The sequence below is a fragment of the Anomaloglossus baeobatrachus genome, chromosome 1 (genome assembly GCF_048569485.1).
Source record: "Anomaloglossus baeobatrachus isolate aAnoBae1 chromosome 1, aAnoBae1.hap1, whole genome shotgun sequence".
Lineage (NCBI taxonomy): Eukaryota > Metazoa > Chordata > Amphibia > Anura > Aromobatidae > Anomaloglossus > Anomaloglossus baeobatrachus.
The window spans coordinates 710,230,295-710,250,374 of record NC_134353.1 but is presented as its reverse complement, the minus strand read 5'-3'; the positions used below and the strand labels follow the sequence as shown (position 1 = coordinate 710,250,374).

General features: G+C 45.2%; 1 protein-coding gene across 2 annotated transcripts in view; it reads right to left on the bottom strand.

Moving 5' to 3' along the window:
- C1H22orf15 (chromosome 1 C22orf15 homolog) overlaps positions 1 to 20,080 on the bottom strand; it is a 51,987-nt gene that overhangs the window by 24,263 nt on the left and 7,644 nt on the right. The window contains exon 5 of one of the 2 annotated variants that reach the window (XM_075321468.1): positions 11,728 to 12,859. The exons of the other annotated variant lie outside the window; for it this stretch is intronic. Within the exon in view, the coding sequence (XP_075177583.1) occupies positions 12,714 to 12,859 (146 nt within the window). The 3' untranslated portion in view covers positions 11,728 to 12,713. Of the gene's footprint in view, positions 1 to 11,727; positions 12,860 to 20,080 lie in introns of those variants that run through there. 2 annotated transcript variants of the gene reach the window in all.

Genomic DNA, 20,080 nt, shown 5'->3' with positions numbered 1-20,080 from the left:
CAGGAGGCTTCATATATTAATCAGCTGTCCCCTTTGTTCTTGGGGATTCATAGCATGTGGCCCAGATATGCCTCAGTTTATCATATTAGAAACCACAGATAAGTAAAAATGTAGAAAGGGGACAGCTGAATAATATGAAGCCTCCTGATTTGTTGTCCCCCTCCCCGTTCACTGGGGTGCCGAAACGCATGGAGACATACCAGGCTGCTGTATCAGATGCAGCTTGAGGCAATTAGGCTGTGAGTGTGCTGTGGAATCACAAATGGCACAGTCAGTAGACGCAATATTCAATAGGTTGTATCCCATAAATACCGTGTCATATAAGAACGTGTTAATGGAGGTGTAATAAGATAACTGCTGGACTAATAACAATAAGAGGATCAGATGCATGGTTGTGGTAAGCTTGTGCATGGTTAACCTTGGGAGAATCAATATGAAATCACAGTTATATCCCAGCTTGCAGGGGTACTAATATGCACGGATGAGAGATAGTACAGCTTAGGCTGGATTCACATGATCATATGGCATCCAATGTGATATGCTAGGGACCCTCTGCTCCCGCTTTGCTGCCAGCATGAGCCGAGTGTCATGCAACTGTGATCCGATCACAGCTGCAGAGGAGAGGGCGAGATTAATCCCCCCATCTCCTCCATTGCCAGCTGATGCAATTATCGCACTGTACTCGGATATCATCTGAGTGCAGTCCGATGTTTCTCTCCCACCCATATACTTTTATGGGTGCGAGGGACATGGCTCTTGCTGACAATCGCAGCATGCTGCAACATTTCTCTCATCCAGAATCAGGATTAGAAAAGCTAACCATCTGCTCTCCCTCATTGAATAACATTGGTCAGAGTGCAATGTGAGATTTTCTCGCCTTGCACTCGTCTGATTCATATGCTCTTGTGAGCATACCCTTATACATAGTATGTTTAATGTGGATAAACAGTCCTATAAAATTAATATTGGTTCACTTTAAGATAGATACCTTTTTATATATAATGTACAAAAGAAGGCACAAGTCACTTTCAATAAAGGACTCCAGTGCAATAAATGATCTAACCAAGCAGATTTAAAAAAACTGCGAGTCAACACATTTAGGGTGGCTTTACACGCTACGATATCGGTCCCGATATCGCTAGCATGAGACCCGCCCCCATCGTTTGTTCGAGAGGGGCATATCGCTGCCCGTCGCGCACAAAATCGCGCACCCCCGTCACACGTACTTACCTGCCCTGCGACGTCGCTGTGACCGGCGTACCGCCTCCTTTCTAAGGGGGCGGTCCGTTCGGCGTCACAGCGACGTCACTAAGCGGCCGCCCAATGAAAGCGGAGGGGCGGAGATGAGCGGAACAAACATCCCGCCTATCTCCTTTCTTCCGCATTGTGGCCGGCGGCAGGTAAGGAGATGTTCCTCGTTCCTGCGGCGTCACATGTAGCGATGTGTGCTGCCGCAGGGACGAGGAACAACTTCGCCCCAGGGACAGCAGCGATAATTGGGAGTGGACCCCCATGTCAACGAGGAGCGATTTTTGGACGTTTTTGCAACGATCCAAAATCGCTCCTAGGAGTCACACACGATATCGCTACAGCGGCCGGATGTGCGTCACAAATTCCGTGACCCCCCAACGAGATCGCCGTAGCGAAATCGTAGCGTGTAAAGCCCACTTTACACTAATTTTAATAATGGGAACCAGGCATAATTTACATGATACACTGATTTACAACAACTGATATATAAGTATTCCTTCTGTTTAAAATGTAAGAATATATAGTAGTTTTAGCTACAATAAGTTGTTAGTTAATATAGGGCATAATTGTGGCAATAATATGAGGAATACAGGATGAAAATCAATCTAAGTCTGTAACAAGATCTATACATCATGTTGATGATACTGATGATCTTTTTCTCTTTCTGTTCTTTGTCTTTTTGTTGTGAATTATTCAATAAAGAAAGATTATTCATAATTTACATGATACATGTCGCGGGCGGCGGGGCGCTGCGCTCGCCAACGCTCAGGTCCGGCGCTGCTGCTGCTCGGTTGGTTGAGCGGTGGACCGGATCCGGGGACTCGAGCGGTGCTCCTCGCCCGTGAGTGAAAAGGGGGGTGGTTTGTTTGGGGATTTAGTCCGTGACGCCACCCACGGGTTGTGGTGAAGGTGGGCACCACCACTGCTGGTGACTGGGATCCCGGGAGCGATGGTAGGGAGCAGCTGGGATGTTGTTTTTCCCCTACGTGGGTAGGGGTTGGTGGTCCCGGGGCCCGGTTGTGTGACGGGGAGGCAGGGTAGGTGAGGTGCAGGGTTGCAGGGACAGTGTGGCACAGTAACGGATGGCACGGGTGTACTCACTCAGCAAGAGATGCACAAAGTCTCCGGTAAACCAAACGGCTGGATGGACGGGTCCCGCAGCCGGCTGCAGTGTCTCTCCCCGGACAGGTGATGGCGGCTGTCTTTCCCTGCACCTTTGTGTACTGTCTTGACTACGATGGGTTCCCAACGGTAGTCAGGTCCCCGGTGTATGGATACCGGAGGAGCCCGTTTGCCCGCAGGCGCTGGCCCTTCCTGTCACACTCGGATTTGACTGTTGACGGTGACTCCAAGCCTAGTCGGGGTCCGATGGCCCTGCCTGTGCTAGCTTCACTTCGCTCCCCGGTTCGGTACCGGCGGGCCACCGCCCGACCCCGGTCCTACGGTTCCGCGTTGATCCACCACTCCTGCAGACGGCCACCACCGTCTGCCAACCTTGCTGTCCGTGTCCGGGCTCCTACCCAGACACCTCAGTGTTTACTCCTCACTCCTTCACTCCTAAAACTCAACTGTCACTTTTCCCGCCTCCAGGCCTGTGAACTCCTCGGTGGGTGGGGTCAACCGCCTGGCTCCGCCCCACCTGGTGTGGACATCAGACCCTGGAGGAAGGCAACAAGGATTTTGTGTTTGGCTAATGTAACTGCCTAGGGTGGTGGGGGTGTGTGTGTGTGTGTGTGTGTTACCTGTGACGACCTGGCTAGTCCAGGGCGCCACATTCCCCCTTGGTGAAATGCTGACCGTCCGCGGGCTGCCCGTCCATCACCGGTTTTATTTTTCAACTGTAAAAACATAAATAACATGTAAAAAATATAAAACATAGGCATTCTTTTCAGGTCACTTGAACGTTGCACATATAAACATTTTTAATACAGACGGACGGATGGATGTCTTCCGCTCTCCCACCCAAGCAACCTAGCCCTGATGCTGCCCCTAAGAAGTGGGCAGCACCCCTTGACCCCAGTCCAGGTTCAGGCTGCCCGAGCGGGAACGGGTACGGTAACTCGCACCCGACTGTCACTTCAGGGGACCCCACGTCCAAGGGGGACCCCTGACCCCCGGAGGATCGCCACCGGTTACGGTAGTGGCGGGCCTGGGCCATCCCCTTCCTCCAGGCCCATCCTCCAAATCAGCCTCTCCGGAGGCGGCAACGGTATCCATCCCACAAAACTATTTACAAACCCACTAGTTCGTGGGTGGCCTGCTAGTTCTCGGCCATGTTCATGAGGAGTTTCTCATGTGGGTATGGGGGGGAGGGTGTTAATTGAACAAGGGCAACTCCAGTCCCAACGGGGACGGTTCTTCTTTTCGGACGGCAATCAAGTAGACAATCAGGTTAAACTTCGGTGTGATTTGTATTCATTTTCATTCAAACTGCTGAGGGTCCCAACGGGGACAACTTGGTTGCAACGGAGGGCCGCTGCCACTATTTGAGGTCACACTCATCCAGGACCTCCTCCAGCTCGATATCCGGACGGCTCGGTGAAGGAGGGGGCTGGGGCTGCATCTGCACACCGCGGCTTTTCCTCTGTTTAACGTCCAGGGCGAACCAGCCCCTCTCCCCGCAGTGTCGGGTGTAAGTTACCAGGTCGCCCGGCAACAGATCGTGACCTGGGTGGCCCGTGGGAAGGTGTGAGTTTACATTGCGGTGGGCCACAAACACTTCAGCCTCCAGGCCCGGCTCGTAGATGAAACCGAACCCCCTCCACGTGTCAAACTGCCGAACTTGGCCCTCGTACACCGGGCCCCGCACCCGAAAGGTGGCATGGCGGAGTGCATCCTTCTCAATCACTCGCGCCATCGCTTCGGCCCTCTGCTGCTCCCTGGCGGCAATCTCTCAGCCCAAATGGCTTCGTTCCCTGTCCCAATAAGGAACGTTGGCAGACCCCTGCGCTCAGGTCGGGCCCCGCTGGACCGCACCCACACCAGCCACGACCGGTACTCTCTTGTGGGGATCCTGCGGTGACGTGGCCTGAACTACTACTTTGTAGTGGCGGCCCGGCGCAGCCTCAGCCGAGGCGTGGGACTCAGAGACAGCTGGCCTCACCGGTTGGGCCTTCGGGCCTGCAGCGGCCTGTTCTTCCAAGGCCGGGCGGACTGCCGGAGCCGGGAAGGTCTCGGGTGCGGCCACTTCCGGGGCCGATGGCTCCTCATCGCGGACGGGCACTTCCCGTGGAGTGTTCCATGGTAGCGGAAGGGATACGGGCCGTTCCCGGACAACGCCCCCAGGCCGGTCCTCTAGGGTGGACGGGCTAGGTTCCGCTACCGATATTGGGGGTAGCAGACCGAGCGGAGGGGCAACAGCAACCGGTACGGATGGCGGGGGAGGCAGGAGGGTGAGCGGACGCATGTCGGGCTCCTCAGCCGCAGCAGCCGGTCCTTCTCGGACACAGGGGCGTGGGTCGCTTACCCGCTCCTCCAACACTGCCTCCACCTCGCGTCTCCGCACGGCCGCCGCCACTTCCTCCATCTCAGCTACCAAGCGCTCCATCAAAAACCGGACCTGGGTTTGAAGGCAGCAGCACATTTGTGCGGTCCGGGCTTCCACCCACGCCGCTGTTCCTGGCGTGGGCTCGGGAATCTCGGCATCAACGGACGGGACGGACATGCTTGCTGGCAGGCTTCCAGGAACCAAATGTTTGCAGAGTCCTGGCGTCCCCGCTTTTATGGTCTCGGCTACATCAGGCAGGCTCTCACCCGCCCCCCTTGGTTCTCTTTAGCACTTCCGCTTGTTGGGGGCGGGGCTTCACTTTCGCGCCTTCCCTGCTCGGGGAAGACGCTCGAGCGGGAAATCTCGCCAAAGATGGCGGCGCTTCAAATTTTTCGGCCGGACGCCGCCGGCGGAGACCACAAGGCGCACTTCTACTGGTAAGTAGATGGGTTCAATCCTGTTCACAGCACCAAGTTATTGCGGGCGGCGGGGCGCTGCGCTCGCCAACGCTTGGATCCGGCGCTGCTGCTGCTCGGTGGCTCGAGCGGTGGGCCGGATCTGGGGACTCGAGCGGCGCTCCTTGCCCGTGAGTGAAAAGGGGGGTGGTTTGTTTGGGGATTTAGTCCGTGACGCCACGCACGGGTTGTGGTGAAGGTGGGCACAACCGCTGCTGGTGACGGGGATCCCGGGAGTGATGGTAGGGAGCAGCTGGGATGTTGTTTTCCCCCTCCATGGGTAGGGGTTGGTGGTCCCGGGGCCCCGTGGTGTGACGGGGAGGCAGGATAGGTGAGGTGCAGGGACAGCGCGGCGCGGTGCCGGATGGCACGGGTGTACTCACTCAGCAAGAGATGCACAAAGTCTCCGGTAAACCAAACGGCTAGATGGACGGGTCCCGCAACCGGCTGCAGTGTCTCCCCAGACAGGTGATGGCGGCTGTCTTTCCTTGCACCTTTGTGTACTGTCTTGACTACGATGGGTTCCCAACGGTAGTCCGCTCCCCGATGTATAGATACCGGAGGAGCCCGTTTGCCCGCAGGCGCTGCCCCTTGGGTCTCTAGCCTTTGGCGGTAGCTGTATACCCTCACGGTGCAAACGGTTGCCTTCTAACGGGTCTTTGGTTGTTAGGAAACCCCTGGGGTTCCTGTCACACTCGGATTTGACTGTTGACGGCGACTCCAAGCCTAGTCGGGGTCCGATGGCCCTGCCTGTGTGTGCTAGCTTCACTTCGCTCCCTGGTTCGGTACCGGCGGGCCACCACCCGACCCCGGTCCTACGGTTCTGTGTTGATCCACCACTCCTGCAGACGGCAACCACCGTCTGCCAACCTTGCTGTCCGTGTTCGGGCTCCTACCCAGACACCTCAGTGTTTACTCCTCACTCCTTCACTCCTAAAACTCAACTGTCACTTTTCCCGCCTCCAGGCCTGTGAACTCCTCGGTGGGTGGGGTCAACCGCCTGGCTCCGCCCCACCTGGTGTGGACATCAGACCCTGGAGGAAGGCAACAAGGATTTTGTGTTTGGCTAATGTAACTGCCTAGGGTGGTGGGGGTGTGTGTGTGTGTTACCTGTGACGACCTGGATAGTCCAGGGCGCCACATTCCCCCTTGGTGAAATGCAGTATAATTGTATATAATATACAATTATACTTATGTTATTTACACAACTGAAGCACAAACATAAAACCACCCCATTACAACAAATTACAAAAGACAGTGTGGTTACATGGCAAATAACATGATGGCTTGAATACAATAAACAGCTAAAAAAAATCATAGGAAAATGGATACATGATTACATATAAATAAGTAATAATTATAATGTTAGCAACAATAGGGGTTTGCTCCCAACAAAATCGGATCTGAAAGAACTGATATGAACTAGGTAAAACAATTGCACAGTGATGAATCCAGTAAAACAATATACAAACAGACCCCATTAGGAGGACATGAGGACATATTGCCAATTATACATATAATGTGCATATCACAAGTAGTGTGCCATAATACTCATAATACATGTGCCAGGAAAAAGACCACACTGCCAGAGTACTGGGACAGTGTTTTGGTCGGTTTAAACAGCATCCATAATGCCCACCTCTCTGAGAATCGGCGCACACCGCCCACCTTTCGCGCCATGCCTGGCGCCTCAAACTTCACACTGCACGTACAAGCTCAGTACGATGAATGACTAGACGCCAGGCTGGGAGAGAGAGGAGGCTACAAAGTCCACGCATTCCAAGGAGGCATGTTGCGCCTTGTTAGAATAGGGATGTGTAATAAATATAGATTAATATTAGAGCAATTATAGGATTAGATATAAAAGAGAAGTTAGAGGATAATGGAGATTAGTGAACTTCTTTTCAGGAATTAAATCTGAAACCTTGAATGGATTGCATATTCCACCTTGTGGTGAATTCAATTATTACACCCTGTAACAAAAACCTTTTCTAAATACATGAAGATAATGCCTGCATGATAAGTAAAAATGCAATAGTGTAAAAAGAAAAAAATAAGGAATAAGAAAGTGAAAAATCATTGTTATAATAAAAAGATTTGTGATATACCATACTCAAAAATTTATTCTTAAATAGGAGTACATATTTTTTTATTTATATTATATATATAATATATATTTACATATTTTATAACCCTTTGGCTTTGATTGCATCAAGAGCAGTGATCCATTTAACATCTCTCTGTGCTATGTGTGTGTGTATTTTTACATCACCACCTCTAGCCTCCAGATGAATTTTGTCAATTCCTCTGAACCTCAGAAAATGCAGAAATTGCAGTTATGATATTCTTTAAAATGTCTTGGAATATTTTTCAGGGCTTCTATTTGGTCAGGTTCACAAAGCCCTGCAGCATTCATAATGTTGCGTATGTGCACTCAAGAGTCCTAACCTTGGCGTCACATGCCTCCTTGAGGCGTATAGGTGCATGCGCCGCCCGCTCTGTCGCCTCCTCCCTCTCCCCTTCTGGCGTCCAATCATTCATTGTACTGTGCACGCATGCACAGTGTGATATCTGAGACATGTAGCGCGGCGCATAGCGGGGTGACAGGAGGGAAATGTGTGACGCTTCTCACAGAGCTGGGCATTATGGATGTTATTGGAATCGACCACAACACTTCCCCAGTGCCTCCTGATGAAACTGCAGGCGAAACGCTCATTGGGGCACTGGACAGTGTTGCCTTTTATCTGGCACATATATTATGGAGCATAATGGTGGGTACTTGTCATGATTTGCACTATGGCTCTTGATCTGTATAACTTGGCAATAAGACTCATGCCCTCCTAAGGAGGTCTATTTGTACATTGCTTTACTGGATGCATCACTGTGCAATTGATTTTACCTGGTTCATATCAATTTTTTCCAGTTTTGTGAGGAGCAAATCCCTATCGTTGTTTACATCAGAATAATTACTTATTTATATGTAATCATGTATCCATCTTTCTATGAATTTTTTCTTGTTTAATCTATTCAAGCCATCGTGTTATTTGCCATTTGACCACAATGTCTTTTAGTAATTGGTTGTAATGGGGTGGTTTTATGTTTGTGCTTCAGTTATGTGTAAATAAAATAATTAAATTGTATTTATTATACATTTGATTGTTACTCAGGTCTTTCTAAAGAATTTTCTGGTAGTCATTTATTGGTGATAATATCTACAAAAGACTGAACACGGAGTATCTAAAAACCAACCACTAATTTAATATAAAAAAAGGATTTTATTGAGGTACAATTAAAAGTTAATCATTAATTACAAGAGGTAAGCAAGGAGAAATATGGGATAAGGAGAAGGGCAGCTTTCACCAAATAATATGATCAAATTAGTATTAAAATGCATATGAAATGCTAACATAGTTTATTAATAGTTTAAAGACCAAAGTAACAGTTTATACAGTAGTAGGGACTATTCACAATAATAAGTAATCAAATGCAGGTGAATTAAAGGGGTTGTCAGGTCACCTGAAAAATATCTACAAGCCTGTCCATTACAATTGTAAATCCCAATATGCTCAGGCCTGGCGGTTGCTAATTGACCAAATGGAGAAACAATGTGAACACTGTAGTGCACTTAAATACGAAGGTGAACGAGCAGGAATGTGTTCTGTCGGAAAGGTTAGAATACCCGATTCACCTGTTCCACCAAATTCACCACTTTTCTTCCCATAGTAAAAACCTATTATATATTTGCTCCAAAGAACAAGACAGCAAATGTAGTATACCCAAGAATGTTATCTTAGATTGCTAAGAAATTACAATGTATACTTCCTTTTTATTACTATTATTATACAATATACAATAATCTAAATAGGCTGTGTTTAATTTTATATTTTTTAGTGAAAAATAAATATTTAATCTCCGAATATTTTTCATTTATTTTGTATATAGGTTTACTTCATTGGATATGTTAGCTTCATATTATTAGAAAACAAAGTATTAAGTCACAGAGACAAAAAGTTACAAGTAAAACACCTAATTCTGCGAATATATGTATAGTACAGACCAAACGTTTGGACACATCTTCTCATTCAAAGAGTTTTCTTTATTTTCATGACTCTGAAAATTGTAGATTCACATTGAGGCATCAAAACTATGAATTAACACATATGGAATGAAATACTTAACAAAAAAGGGTGAAACAACTGAAAATATGTCTTATATTCTAGGTTCTTCAAAGTATCCACCTTTTGCTTTGATTACTGCTTTGCACACCCTTGGCATTTTCTTGATGAGCTTCAAGAGGTAGTCACCGGAAATGGTCTTCCAACAGTCTTGAAGGAGTTCCCAGAGATACTTAGCACTTGTTGGCCCTTTTGCCTTCACTCTGCGGTCCAGCTCACCCCAAACCATCTCGATTGGGTTCAGGTCTGTTGACATTGGAGGCCAGGTCATCTGGCGTAGCACCCCATCACTCTCCTTTTTAGTCAAATAGCCCTTACACAGCCTGGAGGTGTGTTTGGGGTCATTGTCCTGTTGAAAAATAAATGATGGTCCAACTAAACGCAAACCGGATGGAATAGCATGCCGCTGCATGATGCTATGGTAGCTATGCTGGTTCAGTATGCCTTAATTTTGAATAAATCCCCAACAGTGTCACCAGCAAAGCACCCTCACACCATCACACCTCCTCCTCCATGCTTCACGGTGGGAAGCAGGCATGTAGAGTCCATCCGTTCACCTTTTCTGCATTGCACAAAGACACGGTGGTTGGATCAAATTTTGACTCATCAGATCAAAGCACAGATTTCCACTGGTCTAATGTCAATTCCTTGTGTTCTTTAGCCCAAACAACTCTCATCTGCTTGTTGCCTGTCCTTAGCAATGGTTTCCTAGCAGCTATTTTACCATGAAGGCCTGCTGCACAAAGTCTCCTCTTAACAGTTGTTCTAGAGATATGTCTGCTGCTAGAACTCTGTGTGGCATTGACCTGGTCTCTAATCTGAGTTCCTGTTAACCTGTAATTTCTGAGACTTGTGACTCGGATAAACTTTCCCTCCGCAGCAGAGGTGACTTTTGGTCTTCCTTTCCTGGGGCGGTCCTCATGTGAGCCTGTTTCTTTGTAGCGTTTGATGGTTTTTGCCACTGCACTTGGGGACACTTTCAAAGTTTTCCCAATTTTTCGGACTGACTGACCTTCATTTCTTAAAGTAATGATGGCCACTCGTTTTTCTTTACTTAGCTGCTTTTTTCTTGCCATAATAGAAATTCTAACAGTCTATTCAGTAGGACTATCAGCTGTGTATCCACCAGACTTCTGCACAACACAACTGATGGTCCCAACCCCATTTATAAGGCAAGGGATCCCACTTATTAAACCTGACTGGGGACACCTGTGAAGTGAAAACCATTTTCGGTGACTACTTCTTGAAGCTCATCAAGAGAATGCCAAGAGTGTGCAAAGCAGTAATCAAAGCAAAAGGTGGCTACTTTGAAGAACCTAGAATATACGACATATTTTCAGTTGTTTCACACTGTTTTGTTAAGTATTTCATTCCACATGTGTTAATTCATAGTTTTGATGCCTTCAATGTGAATCTACAATTTTCAGAGTCATGAAAATAAAGAAAACTCTCTGAATGAGAAGGTGTGTCCAAACTTTTGGTCTGTACTGTATACATGATTTTTTAAAAACATTTTTTAAAGGAGCATTCTCAAGTTGTCTCTTGAGCAGCTCAGAGCTTTGCAGTCTTTTTACTTCCTGGTTTCTGGCAGGGCAAGCTCTGCAGTAATACTACAGTAGTATTACTTAAATCAAACGAATCAGGGAAGATGAAAGGACCATATTAGCAGACAGGCCAAAGATGGGCCATAGTAGTCAAGGCCATGGTAAACACAATAATAATTGATAATTGAAACTACATTTTCAAAAAATTAAAAAAAGATTTGTATTACTAGATATCTTACAGCAAGAGAAAATATAGAAATTGCTTATAATTTAAAAAGACATGATAATCAAGTGCAAAAGAAAATCCCTAAAAACAACACTCAGCAGAAAAACCCATCAGATGAGTAGTAGCCCTATATCATCTTGTTATTAATTTACAAAATTATACACAGGTATTTCGTTAAATTAGATGAGGTACTCAGTACCATTCGGTGCCACTGGATGGCAGTAGAGGCCCCAAGTAGTGCAATGCACAGTGATACAAAATGAGACACTGAGCATAATAAATAAACAATAATCATTTACAAGAATAAATGTACGGAGGGCATATCACAGTCACCCATAACGGGCAAACTGCACAGTGTAACGTGCCCCCATGTGCACGTTTCGTGGTCTTCCTCGGGGGGCCGTGAGCACATGCGGCTTGATAACAAGATGATATAGGGCTACCATTCATCTGATGGGTTTTTCCGCTGAGTGTTGTTTTTAGGGATTTTCTTTTGCACTTGATCATCATGTCTATGTAAATTATATGCAATTTCTATATTTCCTTTTGCTGTAAAATCTTTAATTTAATTTTTTGCAAATGAGGTTTCTATTATCATTTACTATTGTGTTTACCATGGCCTCGACTACTATGGCCCCCCTTTTCTCTTTGCATAGTACAGTAGTATTACTGTAGTTTTACTAAATCAAAAAAGACCTGAAAAAAAAAAAGCCTAACACAATAAAAATAAAAAGCAAACGTTTTTGCCTATAGCCGATTATACAAGATAAACCTACAATAAAAAGGCGATAAATCACTGCAGTTTTAAAACCTATATTAAAGCAAAATTCTCCCACATTTTTATTATTAAATCTTCTCCAATGTCTACATATATACATAATTGGCCCAATTCTTTAAAGACCGGTTACGTTCACACCACTCTTGATGAGAGATCATGATGGTGTCAGACGCTACCAATTCATGAAGGGGGCATGCCTCTTCATGAATTGAGAGCATCTGGCGAGTGGCTTGCACCTCCATGCACTCCACCAAAACCTCAGTCCAGTCAGGTACTGGGGTGAGATTTCTGACATACAGAACACTACAGCTCGTCAAGAATTGGGCAATATGTTGTGTAATGCTGCCACCACGACTCTGTCCCAGCTCCTCCCATTTTGGGAGATACTGTGCTAAAAATGCCAAAAATCACAAAATTTAGGAGTAACTCCAAGTTGTGTTTTCACATTTTAACTTCAGAACTTTAACGTCAGAAATCTGCTATGAAAGCTTTGATGAATCGGGCCCTTAAAGTCTTTTAAATCATCTTTTTTTTAACTCACAACATATAAAGCAAAAAAACAGACATATGAAAAGAAAAAAGTAAAATAAAATTCAAATGCAGAATCGTATACTGAAGATCGGACCGAGGTATTTGTTTTCAGTCATTTAGCGAATCAACAAGTCCTTGTTGTACTAGCCAAAGTGTCCAGTCTGATGGTCGCATGACACAATGTCCATAGATCAGCATTTCATCTCGCCATTATTGCTGCTCTAATGTTTGTTGCTTCATATTTACTATGTTTCTGGATTCGTTCTTCAGGCCAGCTTGTTCTTTTGCTGAGAAGTTGCTCTTGTTTTTGTTGGAGAAGAAAAAGGCGTTTCCTTGGGGGTTCGAGTTTTCTTATGAACAGAATTTCTCCACTTGTCTCGTGCATGGGGATTAGAGAGCTTCTGCAAACGTTCTGCATGAGAAAAGCATGATATTTGCTGTTCTTAACATTTGCTTAACAGTTCATTTGGATGACTATGTTTTATTATGAACCATAAGATATTGAGCTAGGTGGTAATGTATATATTGACATTAGAGAGCTGCCATCTTCTAGATTTTCACTAACCAATTCCCCATTGCTTTTTTTTTTTTTTTTATTGTATGGATGTATGCGCTTGCATTCTGCAAACAGTTCCACTCCTGAGTTGTTTCATATTTAGATATGTCCACAGCGACTTTTTATGTTGTTTGTCAAAGTAAGTCCACATCAAAGAGTATTTTAATCACTTTTTGATTTGGATTTTGAAGCAAATACTTTTTAAAATCTACGTAAAAAAACTAAGTGTGAACGTTGCCTTTATGTTTGTGTTAATTCAAGTGATTTAGATTGAGCTGTGATATAGACATACAAGTGCATCTCAATAAATTAGAATATCATCAAAAAGTTTATTTATTATTCAGTTAGTCAATACAAAAAGGGAAACACATACATTATGTAAAGTCATCACACACAGAGTGATCTATTTCAAGTGTTTATCTCAGTTAATGTTGATGATTATGGCTTACAGCCAATGAAAACCCAAAAGTCATTATCTCAGAAAATTAGCTATTTTAACATAAAACACCTGCAAATGCTTCCTAAGCATTTAAAATGGTCCCATAGTATGGTTCAGTAGGCTACACAATCATGGGGAAGACTGCTGACTTCAGAGATGTCCAGAAGGCAGTCATTGACACACCCCATAAGGAGCGAAAGCCACAAAAGGTCATTGCTAAAGAAGCTGACTGTTCACACAGTGCTGTATCCAAGCATATTAATGGAAAGTAGAATGAAAGGAAAAAGTGTGGTAGAGAAAGGTGCCCAAGCAACCGGGATAACCACAGCTTGATAGAATTGTTAAGAAAAGGCCATTCAAAAATTTGGGGGAGATGCACAACGAGTGGACTGCTGCAAGAGCCAGCACACACAGATGTATGCAGGACATGGGTTACAACTGTCGCATTCCTTGTGTCAAGCCACTTATGACCATTGGACAATGCCAGAAGCGTCTTACCTGGGCCAAGGAGAAAAAAAACTGGACTGTTGCTCAGTGGTTCAAGGTGTTGTTTTCAGATGAAAGTAAATTTTGCATTTCATTTGGAAATCAAGGTCCCAGAGTCTGGAGGAAGAGTGGAGAGGCCACAATCCAAGCTGCTTGAAGTCTAGTGTGAAATTTCCACAATCAGTGATGGTTTGGGGAGCCATGTCATCTGCTGGTGTAGGTCCATTGTGTGTTATCAAGACCAAAGTCAGCGCAGCCATCTACCAGGAAATTTTAGAGCACTTCATGCTTCCCTCTGCCGACAAGCTTTTTGGAGATGGATATTTCATTTTCCAGCAGTACTTGGCATCTGTTCACACTGCCAAAAGTACCAATACCTGGTTTAATAAACACAATATCACTGTGCTTGATTGGCCAGAAAACTCGCTTGACCTAAATCCCATAGACAATCTACGGAGTATTGTCAAGAGAGAAGATGAGAGACCCAACAATGCAGATGACCTGAAGGCTGCTATCAAAGCAACTGGGGCTTCCATAACACCTCAGCAGTGCCACAGGCTGATCACCTCCATGCCCCGCCATATTGATGCAGTAATTCATGTAAAAGGAGCCCCGACCAAGTATTGAGTGCATTCACTGTACAGACTTTTCAGTAGGCCAACATTTCTAAGTTTAAAATCATTTGTTCAGTTGGTTTTATATAATATTCTAATTTTCTGAGATAATGACTTTTGGGTTTTCATTGGCTGTAAGCCATAATCATCAACATTAACAGAAATAAACACTTGAAATAGATCACTCTGTGTGTAATGACTCTATATAATATGTGTTTCCCTTTATGTATTAAATTACTGAAATAAATTAACTTTTTGATGATATTTTAATTTATTATGATGCACTTGTAGGCAATGGGAAAAATCAGACCCTCAGCCTTTATGAAACTGATTGAGTTTTCTCAGAGGTCTAGTGATGTCATCCATTGGCCTAGTTGGATGTTGCTTGTATTTAATCGGCTGCACAGCAAAAACTATGGTTAAAATATAGATTTATTTCACTTTATCACAAAATAAAACTAAACTATCAATCATTCAGATTAAACTATTTTGATTATCAGTCATCCTTTTCAGTTTTATGGTACTTCTGCTTTTGCATGTGTGTTTGATGGACCTGACGTTTATGGAATACACCTCAATAACATTTGTCTGTTTTACTATTTTTCCTATTGTTAGATACTTTTATTTTTTACCACTGAAAAGGTTCTACAGGACTGTCATTGCCAAAAAGATACCAGGCATTGTAGTTACAGAATTACAAGGGAATGACACGTTATCTTGGTGCTCAAGCCAGGATTTTCTGTAACATCACCAGTCTATCCCCAAAATTCATCATAAATGGTCTGGATGGAAAAATAATATTTCAATTAATTGTATCGGCAAAGGTTTTTCCCTAAAGATGGATAAATTGGAAAGTGTTTGAGGGAATAGTAAACTTTCCCATTTACTTCTTACTAGAATTCAGCCTTGTTCTCCTGATATAACTATTTGTTTCTATATTGTATATAGCTCTTCATCTAGGTTACCGGTCACTGTTGAGGTCAAGCAGCGGTGATCGAAGATGTGCAGCACTTACAAGCTGTTTCCTATTCAGCTTCTAATTCCTGGGCTGATCTGGCCTCGCTGGGATTGGGATTGAGCGAATTGCTAGCTTCTATGTCCGGCCAGCTGCAGTGTTACTGCGCTTCTTCAGTGCTATAGAGGTAAAGTGTCTTATTTAGTAGCATTGCAGAGTATGCAATGTCATGCCTCTAGGGTGCTAATTGTAAATGAAGTGGAAGCGCATGCCCCCCACCATGGAGGAAATCAAGAGGCTGGGAAGCGGCTCCTGAACTGAGAACAGAGGAATATCCCTTTATGGATCGTTCTACACAAGAACATTTTGGACAGTGTATTGAAGTACTATTTGGAGCCAAAGCCAAGGTTGGATCATGAACATTAAGGAGGTACAAATTTGTCCATAACACAGTATATTTTTTCTCTATAGCTTTCACTATTGGTTTTGGCTTAAAAATACTAATATAAAATACTGACCAGAATACTGTCGTGTGAAAGTGAAGAAAATTGAAGAGAAACGCTCACTGTCCCCTCTCATCACCAGCATTATCTGTAGCTCATATACATCAAAATGGTGGTAAAAAGAAATGTATAGGCAGAACATTGGTTTGATATCTATATTTTATTAATTGTCCCCCCCCCACCACGCCTGCTTCTCTGGTGCTCTGAATCTTGGCTACTTCATACTGGCGCTAAATGTACAACTAAAGCCCACTTTACACGTTGCAATTAGTTGTACAATCGCATTTGCGATGTGACACGCCCAGGTTGCATATGGGATCTCATGAGATTTCACGTTGGTCGTTCATTGGCTGTCACACGAGCGTTAGTAGTCTATGTTAAATTGATCAATGTTATGTGCGATCCTTTAGATCATGTGTTCTATGACGTATGCATTGGGCACCTTTTTTTTTTTTTTATTTATTGACTTGCCAAGCGTGTGTAATGTGTAGGGATGTGTTTTTACTATGTCATCTGCCATTCAGCTCTGCTACATGGCCGCTAACAGCAGACACAGACAGCCATGTAGCAGAGCTGAATGGCCGCTGACAGCAGACACAGACAGAGCCGCACTGTCAGAATGAACTCGGGTGAACTTCACCCGACTTCACGGTCATGCTGCGGCTCTGTCTGTGTCGCGCCCTGATTAGCGGTCACCAGTGAAGGACTCACCGGTGACCGCTAATCTCCTAAGTTACTGAAGTTAGCAGCCCTCTCTCATACTCACCAATCCCCGATCCCCGGCACTGCACGGCGTTCACACTGCTCCGGCGGCTTTTACTGTTTTGAAAAAGGCGGCCGCCCATTAAACAATTTCGTATTCCCTGCTTTACCCGCCCACCGGCGCCTATGATTGGTTACAGTGAGACACGCCCCCACTCTGAGTGACAGGTGTCACACTGCACCCAATCACAGCAGCCGGTGGGCGGGTCTATACTGTGTAGTGAAATAAATAATTAAATAATTAAAAAAAACGGCGTGCGGTCCCCCCAATTTTAAAACCAGCCAGATAAAGCCATACGGCTGAAGGCTGGTATTCTCAGGATGGGGAGCTCCACGTTATGGGGAGCCCCCCAGCCTAACAATATCAGCCAACAGCCGCCCAGAATTGCCGCATACATTATATGCGACAGTTCTGGGACTGTACCCGGCTCTTCCCGATTTGCCCTGGTGCGTTGGCAAATTGGGGTAATAAGGAGTTATTGGCAGCCCATAGCTGCCAATAAGTCCTAGATTAATCATGTCAGGCGTCTATGAGACACCCTCCATGATTAATCTGTAAATTACAGTAAATAAACACACACACCCGAAAAAATCCTTTATTAGAAATAAAAACACAAACATATACCCTGGTTCACCACTTTAATCAGCCCCAAAAAGCCCTCCTTGTCCGGCGTAATCCAGGATGCTCCAGCGTCGCTTCCAGCGCTGCTGCATGGAGGTGACCGGAGCTGCAGCAGACACAGCCGCTCCGGTCACCTCCACGCAGGTAATGAAGACAGCCGCGCGATCAGCTGCTGTCACTGAGGTTACCCGCTGTCACTGGATCCAGCGGTGGCCGCGGGTAACCTCAGTGACAGCTCAGCTGATCGCGCTACTCACCTCAGTTGCTGCGTGGAGGTGATAGGAGCGGCGGTGAGTAGCGCGATCAGCTGAGCTGTCACTGAGGTTACCCGCGGCCACCGCTGGATCCAGTGACAGCGGGTAACCTCAGTGACAGCAGCTGATCGCGCGGCTGTCTTCATTAGCTGTGTGGAGGTGACCGGAGTGGCTGTGTCTTCTGCAGCTCCGGTCACCTCCATGCAGCAGCGCTGGAAGCGACGCTGGAGCATCCTGGATTACGCCGGACATGGAGGGCTTTTTGGGGCTGATTAAAGTGGTGAACCAGGGTATATGTTTGTGTTTTTATTTCTAATAAAGGATTTTTTCGGGTGTGTGTGTTTATTTACTGTAATTTACAGATTAATCATGGAGGGTGTCTCATAGACGCCTGACATGATTAATCTAGGACTTATTGGCAGCTATGGGCTGCTATTAACTCCTTATTACCCCGATTTGCCAACGCACCAGGGCAAATCGGGAAGAGCCGGGTACAGTCCCAGAACTGTCGCATATAATGTATGCGGCAATTCTGGGCGGCTGTTGGCTGATATTGTTAGGCTGGGGGGCTCCCCATAACGTGGAGCTCCCCATCCTGAGAATACCAGCCTTCAGCCGTATGGCTTTATCCGGCTGGTTTTAAAATTGGGGGGAACCGCACGCCGTTTTTTTTAATTATTTAATTATTTATTTCACTACACAGTATAGACACGCCCACCGGCTGCTGTGATTGGGTGCAGTGTGACACCTGTCACTCAGCGTGGGGGCGTGTCTCACTGCAACCAATCATAGGCGCAGGTGGGCGGGTAAAGCAGGGAATACGAGATTGTTTAATGGGCGGCCGGCTTTTTCAAAACAGTAAAAGCCGCCGGAGCAGTGTGAACGCCGTGCAGCGCCGGGGATCGGGGATCGGTGAGTATATGAGAGAGGGGGATAGACTGACATGGACAGAGAGTGAGGGACAGAGATAGTGACCGACTGACAGAGATTAGTGACTGACAGACATTGTGAGGCGCTTCAGAACGCAGCTTTTCAGCTGCGCTCTGAAGCGGACCTTTTTTAAGCTGCGGTGCAGAGCGCACACCTGCGCACATTGCATCAGACATCACAATCGTATGAGGGATGTCACACGTTACAATTCACTAGGTTCGTGCAACAAAACGCTCAATTCTAGAGAATGATACGATGTGTTTGCGATCAACGGTTTTGCGTTCAATCCTGATCGCAAGTAGATGTCACACGCAGATACCTCACAAACGATGCCGGATGTGCGTCACTTACAACTTGACCCCAACGACAGATTGTGAGATATATTGAAGCGTGTGTAGCGGGCTTAAGACTCCATTCTCACATGTCCATGTTTCATATACGAGTTCTATTCATGTTTTTTTATGGATAGAAAACATATCAATTATAGTCTATGGGCATGTCACATGTCTTTTTGTTGATTTACTGTCTAAAAATAAAAAAAGACCAAATAAACAGACATCTCATTTTGATTAAAGCATGAATGACATTTTTTTGCAATGTCACATTGAACATACATGGACCAACAGGTCCGAGAATCGAATAAAAAAAAATAACACTGATCAAAATCTGTTTCCCTCATATACAAAAGGACAAATAAATAAACAAACTGCAATCAAAACTGCACCTTGTTACAGAAAGCCTGGAAATGTAAAAAAAAAAACCCAGCTTGTAATGTAGTTGCATTTTGGTGCGTTTTTGATGCGTTGGTTCTGCGTTTTTGTTAATGTGTTTTTAAAGGAGAAACAAAATATGATAGGAGAGGAAAATTGATAGCTAGAATAGATGGATAGCTAGACAAAAATAGAATAGATAGATAGAAAGAACATATAGAATAAATAATAAGAAAGAACAGATAGAATAGATAGAAAGGTTGGCCAGCTGTTTTGTTTTTTTTTCTTCATTTTTTTGTTAAAAAAATGACATGGGGTCCCCCCGTTTTTCATATCCAGCACAGGAACAGCAGTAGCTGCAGGCTGATATTATTAGGGTGGGAAGGGTCATTGTTTTTTGGCCCTTTCCAGCCTAACAATAGCAGCCCACAGCCACCCCAGATGTGTAGCATCCATAAGATGCGCTAATTCTGGCTCTGGACCCAGTTCCCGATTGCCCTGGTGCGGTGGCAATCGAGGTAATAAGGAGTTAATAACAGCCCATAGCTGCTACTGAGTCCTAGATTAGTGATGACAGTCGTCTATGATACCTCGCCCCCATCACTAATCTGTAAGTGAAAGTAAATAAACACAAACACCCTAAAAATCCTTTATTTGGAATAAAATACAAAAAGCACCCTCTTTCACCACTTTATTAACCCCCAAACACCCCTGCAGGTACGACGTAATCCACACATCTCTGTTCTTTCACAGCGAGTGTCATAGAAGATGACTGGCAGCTGTGAGTGCACACAGAGATGTA